Genomic DNA, 23808 nt, shown 5'->3' with positions numbered 1-23808 from the left:
GTGGCAGGAACAGCTGGGGAATCCTAAGTGAACTGAATCCCAGTTAAATTTGATAGCACGTTTATGCGGTGTTTCTATACCGTGACTGAGCCACAGGAATTCAGTATTGAATTTTATCCGTTTCTTAAAAACGTGCAAGCTCTTTGGGCAAGAGAGATGGTTCACAGTAGGTTAAAGGTGCCTGGTGCCAAGTGTGACAACCGCAAGCAACCTGAGGTCACTTTCTGGAACTCGGGATAACTGACTCCTACAAGGTGTCCTTTGACCTTTGCACATGTACTGTGGCATGCACACACCCCCAAACAAGATGTTAATTTTTTTTTTTTTTTAATTTTAAGCTCTTTAAGAATAGAGGACAGGGGCTAGAGAGATGGCGCAGTGGTTAAGAGCACTGGCTGCTCTTCCAGAGGACCCAGGTTCAATTCCTACCACCCACATGGCTGCTCACAACTGTCTGTTAACTCCAGTTTCAGGGGACCTGACACCCATAGCAAAAACACCAATGTACATAAAATAGGAATAAATACATTAAAAAAAAACTGAGGACAGTATAAATTTTACTGTACTCTTTATAAACCTCAATAAAGTATGAGCTATTTTGTCGGGTGTATTATGTGGTGTTTGTTCCCTTAAAAAAAAAAAGTACAGGTTCTCATTAGGTAGATCCTCCTGCCTTTGCCTTCCTGCTGGGGTTAAAGGTGGTGCCTTCGATGCTGGGTGTTTTTTTTTCTCCATCTGCTATGTTTTATGCCCCAATAAGTGAGATTCCAACTAGAATGAACTTATTTATAGGGGCAAAGGCTATGTTTGTTTTTATTCAGTTATTTACAAAAGACCTTGTTAGAAAAGTCTTTTTATTATTTGAAAGAAAATACCTTTAAGTTTTAACTTTAATCTAAAACTCATCTTTAAAACTTCAAACTAAGTCAAGAAGGGCTCAGTGAGTACTGTTTAATCTTCAACTGGGTCATTTTGTCATTTGATTTCATGGCTGGAAATCACACAGCTTTTAGAGCTGGTTGAGCGGGTTGTTATCATCATGGCCTCCTGACTTTAAATAATCAAACACATTCTGCCCCAAAAAAGGAAGGCTTCTCTCTTAAAATGATTAGAGGACATTTTTATCAAGTTCAGGAAATTTAATATTGATTTAATACTTTCATCTGTTATAAGCCCATATTCAAATACATTCAGATTTTACTTGTCCCAGTAGAGTTGATTGTAACCAGACTGGCCTCCTATACAAAATATCTAAGTGCAGAGTTGAAAGACTGTGCAGTTAAGATACATGTAAAGTAACAGTGTCCATTTCCAGACATGATAGCCACACTGTAAAACAGCCTTCCTTAAGACAGGCTTTACCCTCCAATGCAAAGGTATAGTGTGGTACTCTTTCACAGACTGTGTCTTTAAATTCAGTTTAACTCTCAGATTAGACTGTTGGAAAGGTTTTAATTTTAATTTTCTTTTTGTGATGTGTTCTCCTTTTTCTGCTCTGGCTGGCCTGGAATTCCTGGGTTTAAATGATCATCTTGCCTTGACTTCCCAAGTATAGGGATTATTATGGGTGTTCACCTTGCACCCAGCACTATTAATAGCATTCTAGCCATCATTGGCTGTAGATTACCCCTATACCAGCTGTTCTCAGATGTTTTAGGTGCTAGTGTATACAAAGATCAATCAGTAAGATGCTTGTCTATTTGCCAGCAGATCTGATTTCAGCTCCTGGCCTTGCCACTTTCTGATTTGTGTGATCTGTGGGCAACGAGTCTAACCTTGAGAGTGGGTCTTGACTTCTATAAAATGGAAAAATGAAAGTTCTTAAGCCAGGATGGTGGTGCATGCCTGTAGTCCCAGGAGATGGTCTAGGGTTGGCTACATAATGAACTGCAAGCCAGTTTAGGCTCGATGAGACCCTGTCTCAAAAAAGTAAGCAGGGCCAATGACACACTTGAGCAGGTAAAGACCTGCTGCCTAACTTGATGGCCTGGGTTCACTTCCCAGGACTTATATGGTAGGAGAGAACTGACTCTTAAAAACTGTCCTCTAGCAGGGCAGTGGTGGCGCACGCCTTTAATCCCAGCACTCGGGAGGCAGAGCCAGGCGGATCTCTGTGACTTCGAGGCCGGCCTGGGCTACCAAGTGAGTCCCAGGAAAGGTGCAAAGCTACACAGAGAAACCCTGTCTCGAAAAACCAAAAAAAAAAAAAAAAACTGTCCTCTGACTTACATGTGTGCGCATACACACAAACTCACACACATACTCACTCACTCACTCACTCACTCACACATACTCAGAACACACACATGTGCACATGCTTGAGAATAGATGTAATAAAAAAAATTGAAAACAGATTCTCGTAGGTTTTGTTGAGACTTAATTGGGTTACTACATTGAGGTGCTTTATAAAAACTATTAGTGCTATACAAATACAGCGAGTACACTTTGCACTGTAAGTCTCTGGGTATACACTGCCAGTGGAGGAAGGGTGTTTCCTATTTGTGAGAGGAGAGTTGTACACCTCAAAGGAATTTAGTTTGGGATTACTGTGAGTTCCCATCTCCTAGACTACAAGAAAAATAGCTGTCATTCTGTTCTTTGCCTCACTTTGAAACACACACCTGCCTCTGTAATGTAACAAAGAGCTTTTTAACGGCCATTTTCCTGAGATTCTGAAATGCAATTGACCAGTAAGTGGATGATGGTATTTCAGGGATTTGAAAAATTTATAGCCAGCGGTCAATTAATTCCTTACTTAATCCATTTTATAAGAGTGGTGTTTTATATTCATTTGTAATAAAGGAATGAAGTAAAATTATTTCTTGGCACATGAAAACAGCCTATTCAGAAAGTCATGAAAGTACTTTGAGAAAAAGCTAATGTATTCAGGTTCCTTGTTTATTCTTGATGCTGAGACTCAAAACCATGGCCTCACAGATGCTAACTAAGCAAGTACTCTGCCACTGAGCTAGACCTTCAGTCATGGGTACAGGATTTTTATTTAATAATTTTATACAAATATTAACATCCAAGTATTAATGCCTTATATGAAGTAAATATTCTGCAAGATGTTTTAAAATAACTATTATCTTTTTAAAAGATTTTTTAAAATTTATTGCATATGAATGTTTTGACTTTATGTATGTATGTGCACCATGTACATGCCTTGGATCTCCTAGAACTGGAGTTAGGGATGGTTGTGAACTACCATGTGTGTGCCCTGGTCCTCTGGAAGAGCAGACATCTTAACCGCTGGGCCATCTCTCCAGCATTTTGTTCTTAGATGTGACATTTTGCACTTGGATTCATGATTACAAATTACTATTTGTTGTACTTCATTTTGAGACACATAGTTTGTTGTTTGTTATCAACATTACTGTATTAGACTGTAACCACTGCACACACCAGCACTTTTTATACCCCTGCTGTTTGTTTTGGGTAGTGTCTCATGCAGCAGAGACTGGCCTAGAACTCTTAGGTAGCTGAGGATGACCTTGGACATGTGATCCTACTTCCTCCGTCTCCCAGGTCTGGGATTCCACGTGTGCATCTGTGTGCCCAGTGAATGTAGAGCTAGCGATCAAACCCAGGGCTTCTGCATGGGAGGCAGTCACTCGGCCAACTCAGTTACAGTTCTAGCCCTACTAATTTTCTTAACATGTGCAAGCCTTTTCAGGTATAATTTACACAAAGCAAAAATAGTCCTTCAATATAATGTTCTGGGTTTAAAAAAAAAATCAGTCATGTTAAGCTACCATAATCAATAAATAGAAATAAGCCCCAAGTTTCTTGGTATTCCTCCATAGTTAACCTACCTCCCCAGCCTGAGGTCCTTAAACCATTGCTGGTTTGCCTTTTCTGGGGAGCCTTGTGCGTGGAACATACTGATGTAACTCTTTGAACCTGGTTTCTTGATACAGTTTGGCCCTTTGGTGAATTTGAACATGTCAATAGCTTTTATTGTGGAATGGTAGTCTGTGGAATGGATGTGTACTATAGTGGTGTGTGTGTGTGTGTGTGTGTGTGTGTGTGTGTGTGTGTAGGGGGTGGTTAGAGACAGGGTTTCTCTGTGTAGCCTTGGCTGTCCTAGAACTCTGTAGACCAGACTGGTCTCAGGCCAACCTCAAACTCAGAGAACCACCAGCTTCTGCCTGCCGACTGCTGGGATTAAAGGTGTGTGCCACCACCACCCAGCTTGGATGTGCTTTATGGTTTTATCAGTCATTGAAGACATGTGAGTTGTTTGCAGTTTTGGGAGATTGTGAAGAGAGTTGCCACAAACATATGTGTGGACATAGTTTCTCATTTCTCTTTGGTGAGGAATGGAATGGATGGGCTAAAATATACACCTAACGTTAGAAGAAACCACGAAGCTTGTCCAGAGTCATTTTTGCACACCTGTCAGTAGCGTATAAGAGTTCTGGTTGGTTCTAGTCCACCTCAGCACAGTAGTCAGGGTTCGTTGTTGAATTTGTTCTCATGTTAGCTGTTCTGAGAACTGATTTTGCTGTTGGGTAGAGTGTCTGGAATGAGTGATGGCATTGGTGTACTTTTCAAAGTGCTCATTTGCTGTAGTGTGTATGTGTTTGTAAATGAAGCTAACTGGCCTTGCTGGGCCAGAGATCCCTGAACTACACACACACACACACACACACACACACACACACACACACACACACACACACACACACACAGTGCTAGGATGCTAAGCACACACTACGCTGGCTTTTTAATTGAGTGCTTGTATTGCAGGCGTTTTACTGATTGAGCCGTCTCCCCAGCCCGTTTTTACCTTGATTGTGTTTTTATTTCTTTCTTAAAGCTTTCCTTTATCTTAAGCATATATGTATATCTCTGTGTGTGAATACGTGCGTGTGTAAGTGCAGGTCCCTGCAGAGGCCTGAAGAGACGCCTGGCTTGGATTTGTAGGCACTTGTGAGTCCCCTGGCATGGGCACTGGGAATGGCACTTGGGTTCTCTGCAGGAGCTACCATGTGAGTGCTGAAGATCAAACCCTGGACCCCTGGAAGAGCAGCGGTTGCCCTTACACTCGGAGCCATCTCTCCAGCTTCCTTAAGTGAGAATATTTTACGTCAGTATTTCACTCTGTAACCCAGGCTGACCTGGCACTCACAATGTAGCTCACGTTGGTTTTGAATTCAGGGAAACCCTCCTGCCTTGCTTTTAAAGAGGGTTGGGTTTACAGATGTTTACAGGGTCATACAGGGTCATACCCTGCAGAGGATTCAGGATTGAGACTTGTCTCCTGTCTAGGTACACGAGGACCAGCCCTGGATGACCTTAACACTTGTCTAGGTTACCCATCTGAAAAACACCAGCAATGGGATTATATCGCTAGCAATCCACGGAGTCCCCTTAATGAACAAAGGAATTTATTTGGGGGTTAACTCACAAGACAGAATAAAGGATTTTGTCGCAGGATCCTGGAAGGGTGAGGAACAGTCCAAAGCTGTTCTCTGGCAAGATCTACCCTGGTTCATCCCAGCGTCCAAAACCACAAGATAGCACCCTCAAGAAGGAGGGCACTTGCTCAGGTCTTAAGGGTCCCCTGAGCGGCCACAACGGCTACCCGCTACCTCACTAGGGGTGGTGCTTCAGGGCATGGTGGGAACAGCTACCCACTACATACCAGCTCTGTATCTTATAATGTAATTTAAAAATATATCAGGTCTTTTAAAGGTTGGTCTTTTAAAGCATCAATATAATGATGTTTTTGATATCTTCTTTTTCATAATAGAACACCTGGAGTTATGAGTAACACACCAATAAAGTGCCAGGGTTATCGATTGTAGTTCTCTGTTGGTGGTGAGATGTTCCTTAATGTAATTCTGGGGTTCTGACTTAAAAATTTTATAAGTTTTAAATTTAAAAATAACTTGAAAAGGGCGAGTGATTGCTATATCAGTTTTCAAACGTTTTAGACGGTGTGGGGATAAAGTCTGTGGCTATGAAAGCCTCCTAAGCCAGAGTCCCGACTGCCACAGACGAGCTGTGTGCCATTGGACTGCACCCCTCCTCTGTGGAATGGGGGTGATCTACAGCCTTACTAGTTTAGTGATGAGAAGAACTACATCAGCTTAACACAGGTGCAGTGTGAGAACATCTGTAACGGTGATGTGCATCATCACAGGACAGACCGTCAGTGGTCTGTGCAGCTTTCTCTCAAGCTGAACTAGAGAAATAACAGTATTTTGTAACAGATTAAAAATGTCTTTTATGAAGTTAAGCCAACTAGTACTCATTTATTCTCTACCAATATGAGAAATACATGGAGCTTTACTGAACTACCTTGTATTAATGTTAGTAATATTATGAAGAGTTAAATATGAAGTTTTACAACTAGTAAATTTTATGTTACAGTATGTACTGAACCATCATAGAGGCTATTTCTGTAAACTTAGTATTCTGGTTAAAAATGTCTTTTTTTTTCCCCTCTAGCAGTTAAGAACTTTTTTTAAAGACATGGCCAGAGCTGTGTGTACTGTAGACTAGGTTTATTTAGTCTCACTTAACTTAGATTCCTCACTTACTTAAAGTTAGTATTTTGACTAAATATCTCTGGTAGTCAGTAAAAACATCCTTTAGCCAATTATGTGGCACATAGCTCTAGTCCTGCATTTGGGCGGCAGAGGCCCACAGATAACCTGAGTTCTTGGTCAGCCTGCTCTATGTAGCAAGTTCAAAGTCAGCCAGGGCTACACAGTAAGACCCCGTCTCAGAAAAATACTGTGCGGTATTTCAAGTACTGTGCAAACCAAACTCATGAATGTGAGAAATAATTTAAAATATTCTAATTGTAGTGCTTAATCAGAAATCTTTGATGTAGTTATTTGTCAAAACTACTTTGGAAGATTTTTTTTTCACCAATTCTGTTTAATAGTGTGATGTCTGATTACGTCCCTAAAGTGAGACCATGTGTGTTTGAATACTAGCTTGATAATGTATGTTTTATGGTCTTGTGCACAGTTTCTTAGGGTCCCTGTGCCTTAACTGTCATGTAAGTGAAATGGGGATCCTGCTATACTTGACCTCCTAGGGTAAAGCAGTCCATCAGTGGCGGTCACCATTGTCTTGGAGTCCATCAGTGGCGGTCATCATTGTCTTGGGGTCCATCAGTGACGGCTATCATTGTCTTGGGGTCCATCAGTGACAGCTGTCATTGTCTTGGGGTCCATCAGTGACAGTCATCATTGTCTTGGGGTCCAACAGTGACGGTCATCATTGTCTTGGGGTCCATCAGTGGCGGTCATCATTGTCTTGGGGTCCATCAGTGGCGGTCACCATTGTCTTGGGGTCCATCAGTGGCGGTCATCATTGTCTTGGGGTCCATCAGTGGCGGTCATCATTGTCTTGGGGTCCATCAGTGGCGGTCATCATTGTCTTGGGGTCCATCAGGGACGGTCATCATTGTCTTGGGGTCCATCAGTGACGGTCATCATTGTCTTGGGGTCCATCAGTGACGGTTATCATTGTCTCGGGTCTCCTCTTGAAATTCATTGTTATGTTTCTCACCATATGGGTTTGGGGAAGAAATGCCTTATATGATGATGCTGATTGCAAAACAGGGATGTTAGGGTGAGATGGACAGTCATGTATACGTTCTGTATGTTCATGCTGCATCATGTTACAGAGGTAGGGAGTATGAAACTTGTGTGGGGTGAAGAAGTACATGAATCCATCTTTCCCAGGAACAGTAGTAAATATGGAGGGGTAAGCGCTGTTTTAATAAGTCCTTCCTGTTGTCACCGGGAGCTGCTTTTTGATAACAAAATGAGATAGATTACTTTGAGTTGGTAGACTGGCTAAGAAATAAATGCCAGATGACTTGTGCCCTGGTACAGGAAGTTGATGGGGCCTTAGAAGCATAACTAATGGCTGGCTGTAGTTGAGGAGGGTCCATTGAAAAGTTAGAAAGACTCTTGGGTGGGAGAGTGCAGCATCATGGTGTATTATAGATTATCCTAGAGGAGTAGGGTGTAGGCTTCTCAGAAGAAAACCTGATGGAACACAAAGTGCTATCTTACACTCCATTTCTTCTCTACTTAATAATGGAGTAAATGAAATTAGCTCACATCTTACTATCCTTCCACTTTCTGTCATGAAGAAAGATGTTCTTCATAGTAATCACTAAAATGTAGCAAAAGTTAGTGTAGATAAAATAGAGGAGTGTGTGCTGGAGACCCTGGCCCAGAATATAGGAAAGGGTTTGTAGAGGACAATGAGCTCAGATCTCAATGTATTAGAATTTGTTAGTATTTTCTTCTGAGAGAAATTTAGAATGTCAAAGCCATGTATTCTTACTAAATTACCTTTTGAACTAGTTAATGCCTTTGACCACTTAGGACAAATGCCACTAATTCTTCTGTGAGTTGAATATTACCTAGTTTATATACTCTAGTGATACCCTTTGAGTATTTGCAGGGCATGTATTGTGAGCCCGGACTTCTGGGAACTAAGGCAGGTTGAACAAATTAGCAGTAAGCCTTCTGTGTTGGATAGAAAGTTAGCCACCCTCTGGAAATGATAAATGTGTAGTGTCTACAGTGTGCACTCTATAGTTGCATGGTTCTTTTGATCTGAGAAACTTCTCAGCCACTTAGAGCTAGTGTATAATAACAAATAGAAATAGAGAAGTCAGATAAATAGAAATCAATAGACCTAATTTTGTATTTGTACTTCAAAAGGTTCTCTGAGTCTTGATTTTTGTTGGTTGGCTTTGTTTGCTTTTGGACAGGGTTTTGTCATATATAGGGCTGGCCTAGAATTGCCTATATTGCCCAGGCTGGTGTTTTAGTTAAGTTTTTGTTGAATGATAAACCACCATGACCAAAAACAGCCTGAGGAAGAGAGGGTTTATTTCAGGTTACAGTTCCACATCACAGTCCATCACTGAGGGAAGTCAGGGCAGGAACTCAAGGTGAACCTGAAGTCAGGAGCTGAAGCAGAGACCTCCACGCTCCCCATGGCTTACTCAGCCTCCTTTTTAATTTTCTGGGCGTTGGTATTTTGCCTGCATGTATATCTGTATAAGGGCATTCAATCTCCTCAAACTGGAGTTACGGACAGTTGTGAGCTGCCACATGGGTGCTAAAAATTGAACTCCGGTCCTCTGGAAGAGCAGCCAGTGAGTGCTCTTAATCACAGCCATCTCTCCAGCCTCATAGAATACTTTTCTTTCTTTCTTTTTCTTTTCCTCTTTCTTTTTCTTTTTTGGTATTTTGAATCAGGGTCTCACTATGTAGCCTTGGCAGTCCTGGAACTCACTATGAGGCTGGCCTTGAACTCACAGAGATCCACCTGCCTCTGTCTCCTGAGTGCTGGTATTTTAGTCTACTTATAACACAGAGGACCACCAGTCCAGGGGTGGCACTACCTACCCGTGGGCTTTGCCCTCCCACATTAACCAGTAATTAAGAAAATGCGCCACAGACTTGCCCACAGGCTGTCTTATGAAGACATTTTCTCAATTGTGGTTTCCTCTTAGATAACTCTAGCTTGTGTTAAGTTTGGGTCATGGTGGGGGGGGAATGGTTTTGAAATGGCATACAGTGACAACCTAACCTCCAACTTTTAATTCAGAGTGCTGGGATTACAAGTATAGACCACAAGTACATTCCTAACTTTTATTTTGTTAGTTATGTAGAAGAAATAATAGTCAGTGTTTGTTTATTAGAAGTTTATTTTTCTGTTAATCATAACAAATATCCGGAATTGTTTGTCTTTAGCAAGATGTAGTCCTCACAGTTCCGGTGACGGAGAGTTCCCAGCCAGCCTGGTGTCTTTCCTCTGGAGGGAGGGGCACCCAGCTTTGTCCTGACTTCTGGAGTTACCGAGGCCACCAGCAGAGCCCTGCCCTCTGCCCTGCTTTCTTCTCTGAAGCCCCATTTCCGGTGCTGTCACCCTGGGGAGTAGGGTTTCTACCGCGAGAGTGAAGAGATCCAAGTCCTCATTCCATAGCAGCTTCTGTGACCCCATAGTTAACCTCAGAAACCTTCTTGTCAGCTAATACTGCCAGGCTTCCATGGAAATCGTTGGCGGCTTGAGTGGCGTGTAGACTATAAGTTAACATTTTAAAATAGGACATGGACTTTTCAAAACAGTGCTCTTCCATCAGTACACCCTTGCCACTGTAACTTACACTGCACTGGTTACCCAGCAACACAACTCACATTTTGCTTCCTTGAACTTGAACTGTGACTGATTGTGGGAAGGGCAGTTTGTGCCACTGGCTCTTCAGTGGTGATAAGTGAGTGACGTCAGTCACGACACCTCTTCATATTCTGTCCGCGATTGGCTCTCGAGACGGCAAAAGGTGTCCTGGTGTGGCCTCTTGTCTCCAGGTGATACATTTCTGTGTTGTTGTATAAGAACGGATAATCGAAAGAGGAAACTGATTAGTGAAGATAAAAGCACAGCCCGCCGCGGTGGGGAGGCACAGGGTGTGAGGTTCGAACCGTGCAAACAGAGCTGCTGCACAGGTGGCTCACCCTGGGCACCTGGGTGCTCTTGCCGCTCCGGAGACTCAGATGCAGCCAGTGGAACTTGGTAAAGACAGAACTTACGGCATAAAGAGAAGACAGTGTAACAGATGTCCCCATGCCCCCACAAACAAAAGTGCATGTGTATAAAGGATGATCTCAGAAATCCTTGATGGTACTGATCCCCCTTGCCTTGGCCTGGCTACTGGGGCTTGAACCCAGGACCTGTCACTGCTGAGCAAGAACTCCTCCACTGAGCTGCAGTTCTTTAAAAATGTTTGTATTTTAACAGGTTGTCACTAAGTTGTGCAGGCTGGCCTTGAATTTGTGATCCTTCTGCCTCAGCCTCCAAGTAGCTGTGAGTGCAGGCCTGTGCCACCAGCTCAGAGTGACTTTGAAAATACAAAGAGTAGTTCTTGGGAAGCAGAGGCAGGCAGACTGCTGAGTTCAGGGCCAGCCTAATCTACATACATAGTGAGTTCTAGTCCTGCCAGGGCTACACAATGAAACCCTGTCTCAAGGGAAAAACAAAAACAAACAACAACAACAAAACACCAACAACAGCAACAAGAATATAAAGAGTAAAATGTTGATACACATTTAGAAAATAGAATGACTTTAGCGTAGCATGAAAGATGCTGTTTCCGTGCCTTGAGTGTGCGTTCCAGGCTGGGGAGATGGCTCAGGGAGTGTTTGCTGTGCAAACATGAAAACCCAAGTTCGATTCTCCAGAACCCACAGAGAGTTGGGCCCAGTTGAGGGCATGCCTATAATCCCAGTGCTGGGGAGGCAGTCAGGACTTGGACAGGCAGTCTAGCTGAAACCGTGAACTGTGTGTTTTAGACTGAAGACCTCAGTTAATCCCTAAAACCTGTGGTAGGGAAAAAAACCCACTCTTGAAAATTGTCATTTGATTTCCGTATAGCGTGAGCGTGAGTGCGCGCGCACACGCACACACACACCAGGAAAGCAGTTAAGGAAGACGCCCTCAAGTATCAAACTCTGACATCACATGCGTTTACACCCATACAAACATCTACACACAAGCACACTTGAAGAGTTCAGGACCCTAAGCTAATCTCGGCTGCATTGACAAAGTGGGTCAAGGGAAAACGGTGTTGACCAGTTTGGGGATAGAGATGAAGGGAAAGGTATCAAGTCAGGCAGACCAAAAACACCTTGTTCTGTAACTGGGTCAGAGGACTTGGGATGGAAGAACCCTCACACCGAAAGATTTGTGTAACTCATTGAGGAGTTTAGACATTGCCGGCCGAGACTTTCAAGTTTTTCATTAGAAGTAAAATGATGAATTTGCATTATAAAAGTTATCTAAGGGAGATTGTAAAAATAGGTTTCCAAACTGCGCCTTGGTGTGGTACAAACTTGTTATCCTAGCCGCTGGAATGTTGTTTGAATACTCAGAAGTCCAAGGACCGCCAAAGCTATAGGGTGAGTTTAAGGCCAACTGGAGCAACCTACAGAGATCCTTTTTGAGCAGTAAAAGGGGCTGTGGGTATTGTTATTTATTAAGTAGCACAATGTTATTTATTAAGCAGCACTGTTTACCATGTGAGAAACCACGAGGCACAACAAAACCCACTCTAAGAGTTTATTAAGGGAAGGGAATACAGAGGATGTGCATAGGCCTGTGGAATGACCGTTCAGGAAGAGAGGGAAGGAATAGGTGGGACCCGCTTTTATAAGCCCCCCCGCAGCACATGCACATATGAGCCTACATAGCTACACCATGCATGCGCATAGATTGCGTGACCACACTGTGCAGATTACATGATCGTGCAATGCACAGATTATGGAGGATGTAAGGCCCTAGGATGACTGAGCATTGATACTGGACAGCACATGTGCAGTCGTGTAGCTGGGGGAGTGGCCAGGAATTCTAACATTCCAGACTCTTTGTTTTTTATAAAAAATGGCAGGTGGACGGGAATGAGGGCTCCATGGCCTCCGAAACTGCTTCCAGCTGACTCGGTGGGCATCAATTAACTTTTGAGGTAGGGAAGGGGGCTTTTGAAGTAGCCGGATGTTCTGAGGTAGTGGATTGTCCTCCACTGCTTTGGGACTCATCCATCGCCTTCTGCTGCTTTGGGCTTGGTGATTGTTTGGGTCTGACAAGCTGAAGTGGGTCTGACCTGTCCAGATGGATTCAAGCTAGCTCTGGAGCTTGGAAGAATTTTTAAACATATTAAGAAGCAGCCACGGGGAATTTAAAATCTATTATAATGTTTAGTTCTCTGCTATTATACTTTTTAACTGCAAGTATGGGGGTGTTAAAAGGTGAAGAGGTTGGGCCGAGCAGCTTTTTCCTGAGGAAATGATATGCTTAAGTCTTCTAAGGCTCTGGAGGGAGAGAGGGTACTGAGCTTGGGTAATGTACCTGGTAGGGTCCTGCAACTGGATAATAATTAATAGGGGGATAGTGCCTAGCAATAGAAGGGTTCTGGGTGTCCTGGACTTTGGGGTCCACCTGAGAGGCTGGCAAGGGAAATGAAATGTTAGAGCTAGTAAACTAGGTGGGTAGGAGGAGGAGAGGCGCTTCTGGTGACTCTGGAGGAAGGCACATGGGGGAGCAAATGAAATAAAAGCTCCTACCTTAGCTAGAAAATCTCTTCCCATCAGGGGCACAGGGCAGGTTAGCACAACTGAAAATGTGTGGGTGAGAGGGATACCCCTTGAAAAAACAATTAAGTGGTGGGGTCTAGTGAGGTGGGGAAGGCTGTCCCCCTACCCTGACAATAGGGGAATGAGGAGAGGTGGGACCCCAAACTCCCTCAGGATTGAGTAAGTGGCTCCAATGTCCAAAAGGAAGGAAATGGATCACCCTGATATTGTAATGGCTACCCTAGGTTCCCTGTGAGAGATGGCTGTGGTCGGGGCCAGGTACAGGGCTCCTTCAGTCCTCGTCCATTGCCAAGCCTAGGAGATCGGCTGGAGGGTGGTCATCATTCGATGTCCCCATGCCACGAGATGTACGGGGGCAGTCAACTGACCACCGTCCCTCTTGGTGGCATTTTGGACAAAGTCCAGATAGATGGTGGCCCTCTTGGGGCAGGGCAGGCACGAGCCCAGTGGCCTTCTCTACCACACTTAAAACAGGGACCGGGAGTCCTTCGGGAGGCTGGTCAGATAGCTTGTGCTACACTTACACACACACCCACACGAAATCCAATTTCTGATATTAAAGGCAGAAGTGGCTGTACCTGGCCATGTGTGAGGGTATGTACCAGTCCCTACCACAGCTACCTGGAAGGCGAAGCTGGGAGGGTTGATTGTTCACTCCCGTCCCAGTGCTGGGACCCCATTTGTCTTGAATCTGTACAGTGCTGACACAATCTGAGAGTTCATATGTACATCAGTCCTGTTGTATCTGGAAGACACCGTTTCCTCGGACTCCTAAAACTCTTCCCCCCTCCTCCTCTGCATGGATCCCTGAGCCCTGAGAGGAGGGCTTTGATGAAAACCTCCTGTTTAGGACTTGGTGCTCCAAGTCTCTTGCCTCTGCACATTGTCAGTTGTGGGTCTCTGTGTTGGCCCCATCCACAGTAAGAGGGCTGAGCAAACCCCAGTCTGTGGGTACAGCAGGACGTCATTGGGTGTCATTTCATGGCTGTGTTCCTTAAGCAGAACAGTAGTATGTTTACTTCCTCTAAGCCTGTGACCTATTTTTCTCACGTTCTTGGCCACTTTATCAGTGTCAGATATGTGTTCCGTCTAAAGGAGTAGGCCTGAAATCCAATCAAGAGGTAGTTGGTTACTCCCATGATATCTGTGCCACTGTTACACCAGTATGTCTTTTTGTTTGTTTTGTTTTGGGGGGTTTTGGGGGGGGTTTTGGTTGTGTTGTCTTGAGTGTCTCACTATGTAGCCCTGGCTGTCCTAGAACTCACTATGTAGACCAGGCTGCCCCGGCTTCCTAAGTGCTGGGATTAAAGGCATGTGCCATCATGCCTGGCTAGCACCAGTATGTCTTACGGACAGTTTGCTGCTCTTAGTTGCAGACTTTATTTAGTAACTCTTCTGTGAAGTCCCGCCTGTCTTCTTTCTCACTCCTGAATGGTCCTTGTTTTCTGTTGGAAATGTTCAGGTGCGTCACTCAACCTGAGAGCCTCGTGGTTCTCCTCCACCCCTTCTATCTGCCCTCTCTAATCTGTAGTAAATGTCAGTGAGACTGGTTGTCAGGCCCCAAGTAAACCCCAATTCTCCAAGCTCCAAAGGCAGTGCATATGTCCAGAAATGTCAGTCTTGGCCCAATTCAAACTGTGCTCTAGAAGGATTTCTGGTGGCCAGAGAAAAGCCAGCATTCCTCAGGAACTTGTGAAACAGGTTCCCCAAAGGAGTCATTTCCCTTACCTCTGGCAGAGGGACACATATGGCTCTTCCTTGACATATACCTGTGATGCCTATCAGCATATCAAAGTCAATGCTAGCCACCAGGCTCCCTCAGTCCCTACTCACCAGGACTTGGAGTTTGGGAAATTGGAGTTTCCTTTAGACCTGACATTCCAGCCTTTTGTTGACAAAGAGGGTAAACTCTGGCCGCTTCACAGCTGGGGAGGGCCCAGAAAGGCTGGAATGCTGGTCAGAGGTGGGGAGGGGGAGGGGAGTCAGGTAATGGCAGGAGACCTGGAAATTCCATCAGAAGCATCTGGCTTGCAGACCAAGCCTGAGGAAACAAGGTGCAGTTGCGTTGGCCGGACTGATTCACACTGGTTTTCATCATGATTAGGGCTCCCTGGTGGGCTCTGCAGTTGATTGCTGGATGTTGTCTGTCAACTGAGTGGGAGTCTTCTCATACATACATACATACACATATACATACATACATACATACATACATACATACATACATACATACATGTGTGTGTGTGTGTGTGTACAGAAGGTATTAGCATGATCGCTGTCTGTAATCTGCACTGAAATCCTCTTTGTAGTATAAGCAGTTAACAGCTGAAGTAGGCCCACATCTTTGAGCCATAGCAAAACAAAGCCTGAAAAGTTACCCGTGTAATAGAAGCATAAACATGGATTTGTAGTAAGAAATTTCTCAGCAGGGAAGAAGACACAGGAGAAGAGCTTGAGGACCTGAAGACGTCCTGGGATAAGGGCGCGTCCTCTGTCCTGAGGGCTGGGTATAGAGAGAGCAGAGAGAGGTGTTTTCAGCACCTATTTTGTAAACAACCCAAGAAAATGTAAAACTTGGAGCCTGTGACTATAATAGCAGCCAGTGCTTTTGTTACCAAGACCAGATTAACAGTCTACCAGAACTCAATTGATTAATGTTAAACTTTTAATTTTGAAGTCTTAATGTTTTTTACACACCTTAAATCACTTCCTTAGACCTTTACAACTTCCATAAACCTACTTTCTTCCATATGGAAACATCCAGTCATTTACCATGAGAGCAATCATTGAAAAGCCAGTTCTTTTAACTAAAGCAACAGTAAAAAGTAAATTTTCAGTCAGTAACAGCAGCGTAGTAGCTTGACTTCTCTTCCATTGAAGCCTGTTTGTGAGTCTCCCTCTCTCAGCGGGAAGCCTGTCAGCACGGTAAACCTGCCTCTCCTGAGTTGTTCTTCTGACCTGCATTGATTGGCTTTGGGGCTTGTCTTTGGAGTTGCTTGTAAAGTAGTGTGCCCTTCTCAGGCCCTCTACGGATGTGAAACCTTGTTTTGTCTTCATGAATAGAGAGGATGTGTTCGGCTGCTGCCATAAGGAGCTGGTTATGGGATGCTCCGTGGAGACTGCTCCACCGTCATCCCAGTCATTGTTACAATAATGCTATGATGTCTTTCCCTTCCGAAAACCCAAACTAAAGGACTCCTTGGGCCTGCCATCCCTTTTCTGACCATCTGTCCCCTGCTGGCCTGCCCCTCACCATAGGAGAATATCAGAGCCACCATGTCTCCCTCGTTGCTGTGTTCTCACCCAGCTCTTGTTCACTTTGCACTCTTCTCAGTGAACACACTATTATGAAGCACAGGTCAGCCTGCTTCAGAGCACTTCCAGACCTATCTTGACATAGTTGATCTAAGGTGGTGGTAGGAGACAGTCACCTTTATCTGCCCACCCCCAACTAAAACCCAAAGCAAACATAGACATCTGTCCACAAGCAAAATAGCTCTGGTGTGCAGATAGGTCCAGGCATCAATATTTTTAAAAAATTGCTTAGACTTAAAAAAAAATTTTTTTAATGCTGCTCAGGCATTTCCAGTGCTGAGCAGACGGAAAGTCACTAAGTGGCTTATGTCACACTCACAGTAAAACCTGGACAACTTTGTACAGCAAACAAGGGTCCTGCTGCCTGGAGTCCTCACCTGCTGACAGCAGCCCTCTGGTCATCAGTCTCCTTCAGATACCACAGCTTTGTCACCCAGCACCAACCATCTCTAGTCCTGGAACAGTGCCTTTTGTTAAACCTTGTAAGAGCACCCCTCCATGGCCTCTGCATCAGCTCCTGTCTCCAGGGTCCCACCTTTTTTAGTTCCTGCCCTGCGTTCCTTTGGTGATGGACTGTGGATGTGGAAGCACAAGCCAAATAAGTCCTTTCCTCCCCAGCTTGATTCTGGTCATGGTGTTTCATCACAGCAATAGTAATCCAAACTGAGATAGTCTCTCTAAGTAGCCCTAGCTATCCTGGAATGAAATTCACTGTGTAGACTCCCTGTCTGTGCCTCCCAAGTCCCCGGATGAAAGGTGTGCACCACCACTCTTGCCCTCCATCACTCTTCACCTTGTTCTTCTGGACAGTCTCTTGCTGAGCCGGAAGTTCACTGACACCAGCAAGACAAGCTGACCACGGAGCTCCAGCCGATACATCTGTTCTCCCCCGGTGGTGCCGAGATCAGGTGCTCCATTAGCCCTCCTCTCTGTAGGGCCGGGGAATTAAGCCCAGGTCCTTTTCTTGTGGATAAAACACATCAGGTCTCGCTTGCATTGCCCTTGGTAAGAGCTTCTATTGTACAGTGGGTGAAGCCCACACAGGATTTCTGGTCCTTGTATCTCGTGTTGTCCCTGTTTATCCCTGCTGGCTGCAGGCAGGCTGCTCCTTCATGGAAGAGCCAGGTAGAATTGGCTTTGGCTCGGAGAGCAGGCTTTAAAGAGAAGAACAGCGATGCACTTGTGGTTTATAAATAGGCTGTTTCTGTGCTACTGTGTGAGCTGTGCCTCTTACAGACCTTGACACGGTGTCTGATGGGAAATGGAAAAGAAGGAAAATGGGCTTTGGGGAAGGTTTGTGCCCTAGGCCCAGTCTGAAGACTGGTTGATAGAGCGTTGAGGGTTTTGTGGTGGTGGGTTTCTTTCTTTTCTTTTTATTCTGACTCTCGCTTTCAGGGTACAGTTCATCATGGGGAGGGGACAGATGAGACTTCACTGTGTCCTCCTCTGATGAAGTTTACTCTAACACTGCTTATGTGGAGAGCGCTCACAATGTTGTATATCAGGACTGAGGGCCACAGCTTGCCCGTCAGGATGACATTGATGTTGAAGGCAGATACAGTCATAGTATCTGAACAGATGAGTGTGGCCTTGTGCCACACAGCTACTTAGGGACTCTGAAACCCATTTTTAGCTCCTGGGGACACCAGAAAGCCAGGAGATGGTGCCTTTGGTCCCTCAGCCATCCATAGGTCACCACCTCTAGCTTCACATCTTACTTGAGGTCTTCAGAAGTGCAATTTTTGACCACTCGTAACTTTTGTGGTCTGGAACAAGTTGCCTCTCTGTCAGAATGTATGTGTAGTGTAGCCTCTGTTTCAGATCGCTCCCCGTCCGGCCTCTCTGTTAAGCACTCACTCTGGACCACATTTGACATTGTTTGAGTCTGCCCTTTGTTATGGCTGAAAGCACGCCTCTGCCTTGCTAGCCCTGTCCAGCAGCTGCACTTCCCATCAGTCAGCGTTTATTTCAGGCTGGAAGCAGGTGCTGAGGAACTGCCCCCACTCCGCTTCACCGGCAGCTGTGTGGACAGATTCCTGACATGCCGGCGGCGGCTTCTTTTGCTAAAGCATGGAGATTTCTAGATTTGCAGTATGCCTGTGGAGTGCATGGTCCTAGGCCACTAGAGAGGTAGCCCGGAAGTTCTGGGCATTAAATGACCCCAGAACAATGTTTAACCCAGGAAGAGGATAAATACCAAGCCCCAGCCTTTTCTTCTCAGAAGGAATGGATGGCAGTGTTCCACAAGGGTTAGTGAGCTCCCGGCCATTCAGAACTGCCTCCCTCCCCCCCTACAGTGCTCTTCCTGGGACCTCCCACCCCCATTCCATAAATAGGTCATTTTTCTCAAAGTTGCCCACATCTTCAGGATTTTTGAAATTACAGTGATTTCTTAAAAATTAATTAATAGTTAATTAATTTATTTATTTTTGGGGTTTGAATACAGGGTTTCTCTGTGTAGCCCTGGCTGTCTCGGAATGCATGCTTTAGACCAGGCTGTCTTTGAACTCATCAAGATCCATTTGCCTCTGTCTCCTGAGTGCTGGGATTAAAGGCATACACCACTACCACCTGGCTCAGTAACTTTTTAAAAAAGATTTGTTTGTATTTTTCTTATGTGTATGGATGTTTTGCCCACATGTGTATGTGTGTACACCACGGGCATTCCTGGTACACAAGGAGGCCAGGCGAGGGCAGTGGACCCCTGGAATTGGAGTTCCAGATCTCTGGGAGCTGCCGTGTAGGTGCTGGGAATGAAATTCACGTGTGTCCTCTGCAAGAGCAGCAAGTGCTTTGAGCCATTGCTTTAGTCCCGGGGTGACTCTTATTACAAGCCTTCCCCTCCCTCATTCCTTCCTTTCTTTTTTTTAAAAAAATAAATTATTTATTTTATGTACATTGGTGTTTTTGCCTGCATGTTTTTGTGTGAGGGTGTCAGACCTTGGAGTTACAGACAGTTGTGAGCTGCCATGTGGGTGCTGGGAATTGAACTCGGGTCCCCTGGAAGAGCAGTTAGTGCTCTTAACCACTGAACCATCTCTCCAGCCCATCCCTCCTTTCTTTTGCTTGCTGGAAATCCGTGACGTCATTTTCTTAATGGTGATGTTGTCACAAGAGTTTACAGAAATGCCTAGGTAGAGGTGGATGGGAAGGCTTGTATCTACCTACAGATAAACCAGGTCATCTCTATGGTCTTAATCTCTATTCCTCAAGAGAACAGTAGCATGTGTGACCAGAACTCTTTAAATGTAGAAAGCCCCAGCTTCAGCTGTCTGCACTAAGCTAATTCAGAACTTGGTACTTCTAAAAGTTGTCAGATTCTGTGCTGGAGAATAACTTAAGCCGTGAACCATGCATGTATAACAGGGCGGCTGCAAAATAGCAGTTCATGTATGTTTGCAGGCGAGCTCCCAACACCGCGATTGACTGGACTATATCCCAGTGCAAGGCAAATGTTGAAAAAACTGTTTTTATTCAATGTAATTTATGGGGAGGGGAACAAGAAAGAGGGGGGGAAAGCTTTGGTTAGGGTGTGAAAAAAAGAAAATAGATAAATAAAAATGTAATTTATAGTTTGGTGGGAAAATAGCTTGGAGAATCATCTCTGCTTAGAATAAGATAACATTTATCAACTGTCTTATAAACGGAGACCACGTCGCCATGACTATAAACTGTGGCTGGGTTCTTAGCAAGGAGTTAGGAGCTGGCCACAGTGCTGTGGTGTCCTTCCTTTTATGTCTGTCCTGCTGGTTGCTAGCAAGAGCTTCTCCGAGTGTCTCAGCCATTTTTATTTTCAAGGATGTTCATGTCAGTTTCTATGCTGTTGGTGGTGGTGAGCTCTCTCTGGTTTGGTCCGTTCTTCCTCTGGAGTACTTGTTTGGTTGTTTTCTTGTTTTCTTGAAGTCACTTCTCCCCTTTTTAACCACTTAGTAAGCTTAATATACAGTTGATCCAAAAAGGTTTTTCTTTAAATACTACTATAAATACTAGCTGAAGTTAGGTTGTATGTCTTCCTGTTACAAGTTTATTGTTTCTGTATTCCTTACCTGATTATAACCAAATCTTGTGTATTTGGTTTCTAAAGCTACTAAAACGTTTAGTAAATATTAATGTTTTCTATATATTTATAGTGAAATATGTTGAAAGAAAAAAAACTTGGGCTGTGTGAGTCTTATCCTGGTTTGTTCTTGTCAACTTGACACAAACCTAGACATATCTGGGAGTAGGGAATCTTAATTGAGAAAATGTGTTTCCAGATTGCCCACCCTTGAGCAGGTGGTCCTGACTTGTACAAGAAAGCAGAGTGAGCAAGCCATGGGGAGCAAGCCAGTAAGCAGCACCCTCCATTGTCTCCTGCCTCCAGGTTCCTGCCCTGACCTCCCTCAGGGATGGAGTGCGACCTGCGAGTTGCCAGCGGAAATAAACCCTTCCTTCCCTGAGCACTCCTGGTCATGATGTTTACTCCATCACGGCGATAGAGTCGCTAACTCTGACAGTGCTCTGAGTTACCTTCCTCGGGATGTTTTGGGAAGCATGTTCGGGCTACAGGCTGTTCACATTTTAGAATGTCACCCTCATTCACTTTCTACCCTTACTACCTTAACACATTATTTGTATTTCTTCTTCTTGAGACTTTTATCTTACTTTAATTATGTGGGGGTGTTTGTACACGTGAGTGCTGGTGCCCACAGAAGCCAGAGGCATCAGATTCCCCTGGAGCCAGTGTGCCAGAGCAGCAAGTGTGGTTAACCACTGAGCCGCCTCTCCAGCCCCCGCCTTCACACAGGTGGATAGCCTCAGACCTGAGCCTCTCTGTGTATATTATGGGGATCCTGTTGTCTCTTCTTCTGAGCTGAATTCCGAATCCACTCAATTTTAATTCCTTCCTATTCCAGTCCCAGGGTTGTTTGTCTTCCAAGGCCCAGGTCTGTGTGATGGACCCTGGGTGTTTTTCCTGGGCTCGGTGTGCACTGGGTTTTGAGGGCAGAGCCATTTGTACATTTTGCACCTATCACAAACAGTCTTGTTTTCTTCAGTATCCAGTTTTGTTTTCTAGTATCTGTTGTTTACCTTAAGTACCCAGGTTTGGTTTTCTGTCTTTGATTTCTCTCCAGCTATACTGTGTGATTTTTTTTTTTTTAAAGCGTTTTTCTTGTTTACTGTTTGTTGTTTATAGATGTGAAAAAGGACTGGTCTGACCATGCTCTCTGGTGGGAAAAGAAGAGGACTTGGCTGCTTAAGACACACTGGACCTTGGATAAGTACGGTATCCAGGCGGACGCCAAGCTTCAGTTCACCCCCCAGCACAAGCTGCTGCGACTGCAGCTCCCCAACATGAAGTATGTGAAGGTGAAAGTGAATTTCTCTGACCGCGTCTTCAAGGCCGTGTCTGACATCTGCAAGACTTTCAGTAAGTGTCCAGCCCTCCACTCAAGTGCAGTACGCGTGGGCCTCACATGGCATCGAGCTTATCCTCGGGGTGTGGGTTCGGATGAAATTATTGTTTAGATAGTTTTTAATCTTAATTTTAGATAAAGAAGTATTGGGTTAAGAAGGAACAGGAAGAATCAGATTTTTTCCCCCTGATTAGAATCAGATCATGTTTCTTATTATATGAAAGTTTTTTTTTTTCCTGATAGCTTTATTATTTGACAGTAGTGGGGATTGAACCTTGGACCTCAGGGCATGCAACGCAGGCGCTTTCCACTGAGCTGCACTGTCAGCCCCAGCATCTTTGTCCGTCAGAGGGAGGGGAAGGGAGCAGGCATTGTTTTCAGAGGGCTGTGGCGCTCCGGTATTTCCTTCACATAAGTCACTGTGATTGTAGCAATTCCGAGAGATGGCGTCACTTCCTTTGACAAAGGCTTGCCAGTTCCTAAGGAAACCGTGAGGACTCTCCCTCACCTGCTGTGAACACTCTGCGCTTTCAGAAGCAAGGCGTTCCTGGTTATGATGTATGGCGGGGAGCAGTTAGCCATCAGAGAAAACGTGACGTTTCGTCATTACCGCTAGCACATAATTTTTAGATATAGTTAATGACTCTCCAGATTTTAGTTCCAACTTGAACTAGAACTCTTTCATACATATGTTGCATTTTCAGGTGACACTAATAATTCATGAACACACTTTCTTTCAAAAGACTCAAGATTGTAGACATGGACAGTAATGGCCCCTTCCCAAGAGTAACTTCAGTCTGTCGTTTGATTTGCTGCACATTCGCTTGTCCGGGCCGTTTTCTGTGCAGTGTGTTTATGTGTGGCGTATGGTTTGTGCACACATGTACGTGAAGATTTGGAAGTCTTCACAGATGTAAAGACGATAGGAGGATGTTGGTTGTCTGTCCTACTTTTTCTGCCCTGTTTCCTTGAAACAGTGTCTCTCTGAACCTGGAGCTAGGCTGGCAGCCAGCAAGCCCCAGCTGTCCTCCGTGTGCCCTGCCCAGCACTGAGATTACAGGCACTGCCAGCTGTTGAGGTGGGTCCGGGGATCTGAACTCACGTCCTCACGCTTGCACGGCAAGTGCTCTTGACCACTGAGCCGTCTCCCTGACCCCAGTTACATGTATTTTTTTTTTTTTGGTTTTTTGAGACAGGGTTTCTCTGTGTAGCTTTGCGCCTTTTCCTGGAACTCACTTGGTAGCCCAGGCTGGCCTCGAACTCACGGAGATCCGCCTGGCTCTGCCTCCCGAGTGCTGGGATTAAAGGCGTGCGCCACCACCGCCCGGCTACATGTATTTTTTTAATACAATTCACTGTTTTACAGTAATCGTGTATAGTTGCACTAGTATTAATTCCCCATTTCCAGCGTTCCCTGTTCGTGGACATTTAGGTTGTTTCAGTTTTAGAGCAAATACCGCGATGAGGTTTTGTTTTTGTGTAGCATATTGTTGACAAGTTTTTGGTTGGGATAGCTTCAGGACACCCGGTCCTTATTAACTACTAGAGCCACTGGCAGATGCTCCTGGGCTGTCTCCGGCACCTGGAAGCAAGGCCGGGGTGGGGCTGCCGATCCTTAGCACAGCGCTCCTTGCTCCTTAGTTGAGTCTCTGGGTTTGCCGTGTGGTCTCCATTTCTTGTTTGTGGTTCTGATAGGGGCTCTTGACCAAGTCAATATCTACTTTAGGACCCCACCACCCCCACCCCTTCCCCCCAACCCTCCACACACACACCCCCAGACAGGGTCTCTCTGTGTAGCTGTCCTGGAACTCACCCTGTAGCCCAGGCTGGCCTCAAACTCAAGAGATCCGCCTGCCTCTGCCTCCCGAGTGCTGGAATTAAAGGTGTGCGTCACCACTGCCCAGCTCATTATTATTATTATTATTATTATTATTATTATTATTATTGAACCTTCTTAA

General features: G+C 44.8%; 1 protein-coding gene across 7 annotated transcripts in view; it reads left to right on the top strand.

Moving 5' to 3' along the window:
- Positions 1-23808, top strand: part of Fermt2 (FERM domain containing kindlin 2) — a 75550-nt gene that overhangs the window by 5532 nt on the left and 46210 nt on the right. For all 7 annotated transcript variants that reach the window (XM_076544839.1, XM_076544837.1, XM_076544834.1 and 4 more), the window contains exon 3: positions 21631-21864. In XM_076544839.1, coding sequence (XP_076400954.1) covers positions 21631-21864 — 234 coding nt within the window. The remainder of the gene's footprint in view (positions 1-21630; positions 21865-23808) is intronic.

Source organism: Peromyscus maniculatus, chromosome 9 (assembly GCF_049852395.1).
Source record: "Peromyscus maniculatus bairdii isolate BWxNUB_F1_BW_parent chromosome 9, HU_Pman_BW_mat_3.1, whole genome shotgun sequence".
NCBI classification, from domain to species: domain Eukaryota; kingdom Metazoa; phylum Chordata; class Mammalia; order Rodentia; family Cricetidae; genus Peromyscus; species Peromyscus maniculatus.
The sequence above is the reverse complement of the archived record's forward strand: the minus strand, read 5'-3'. Positions and strand labels throughout refer to the sequence as shown.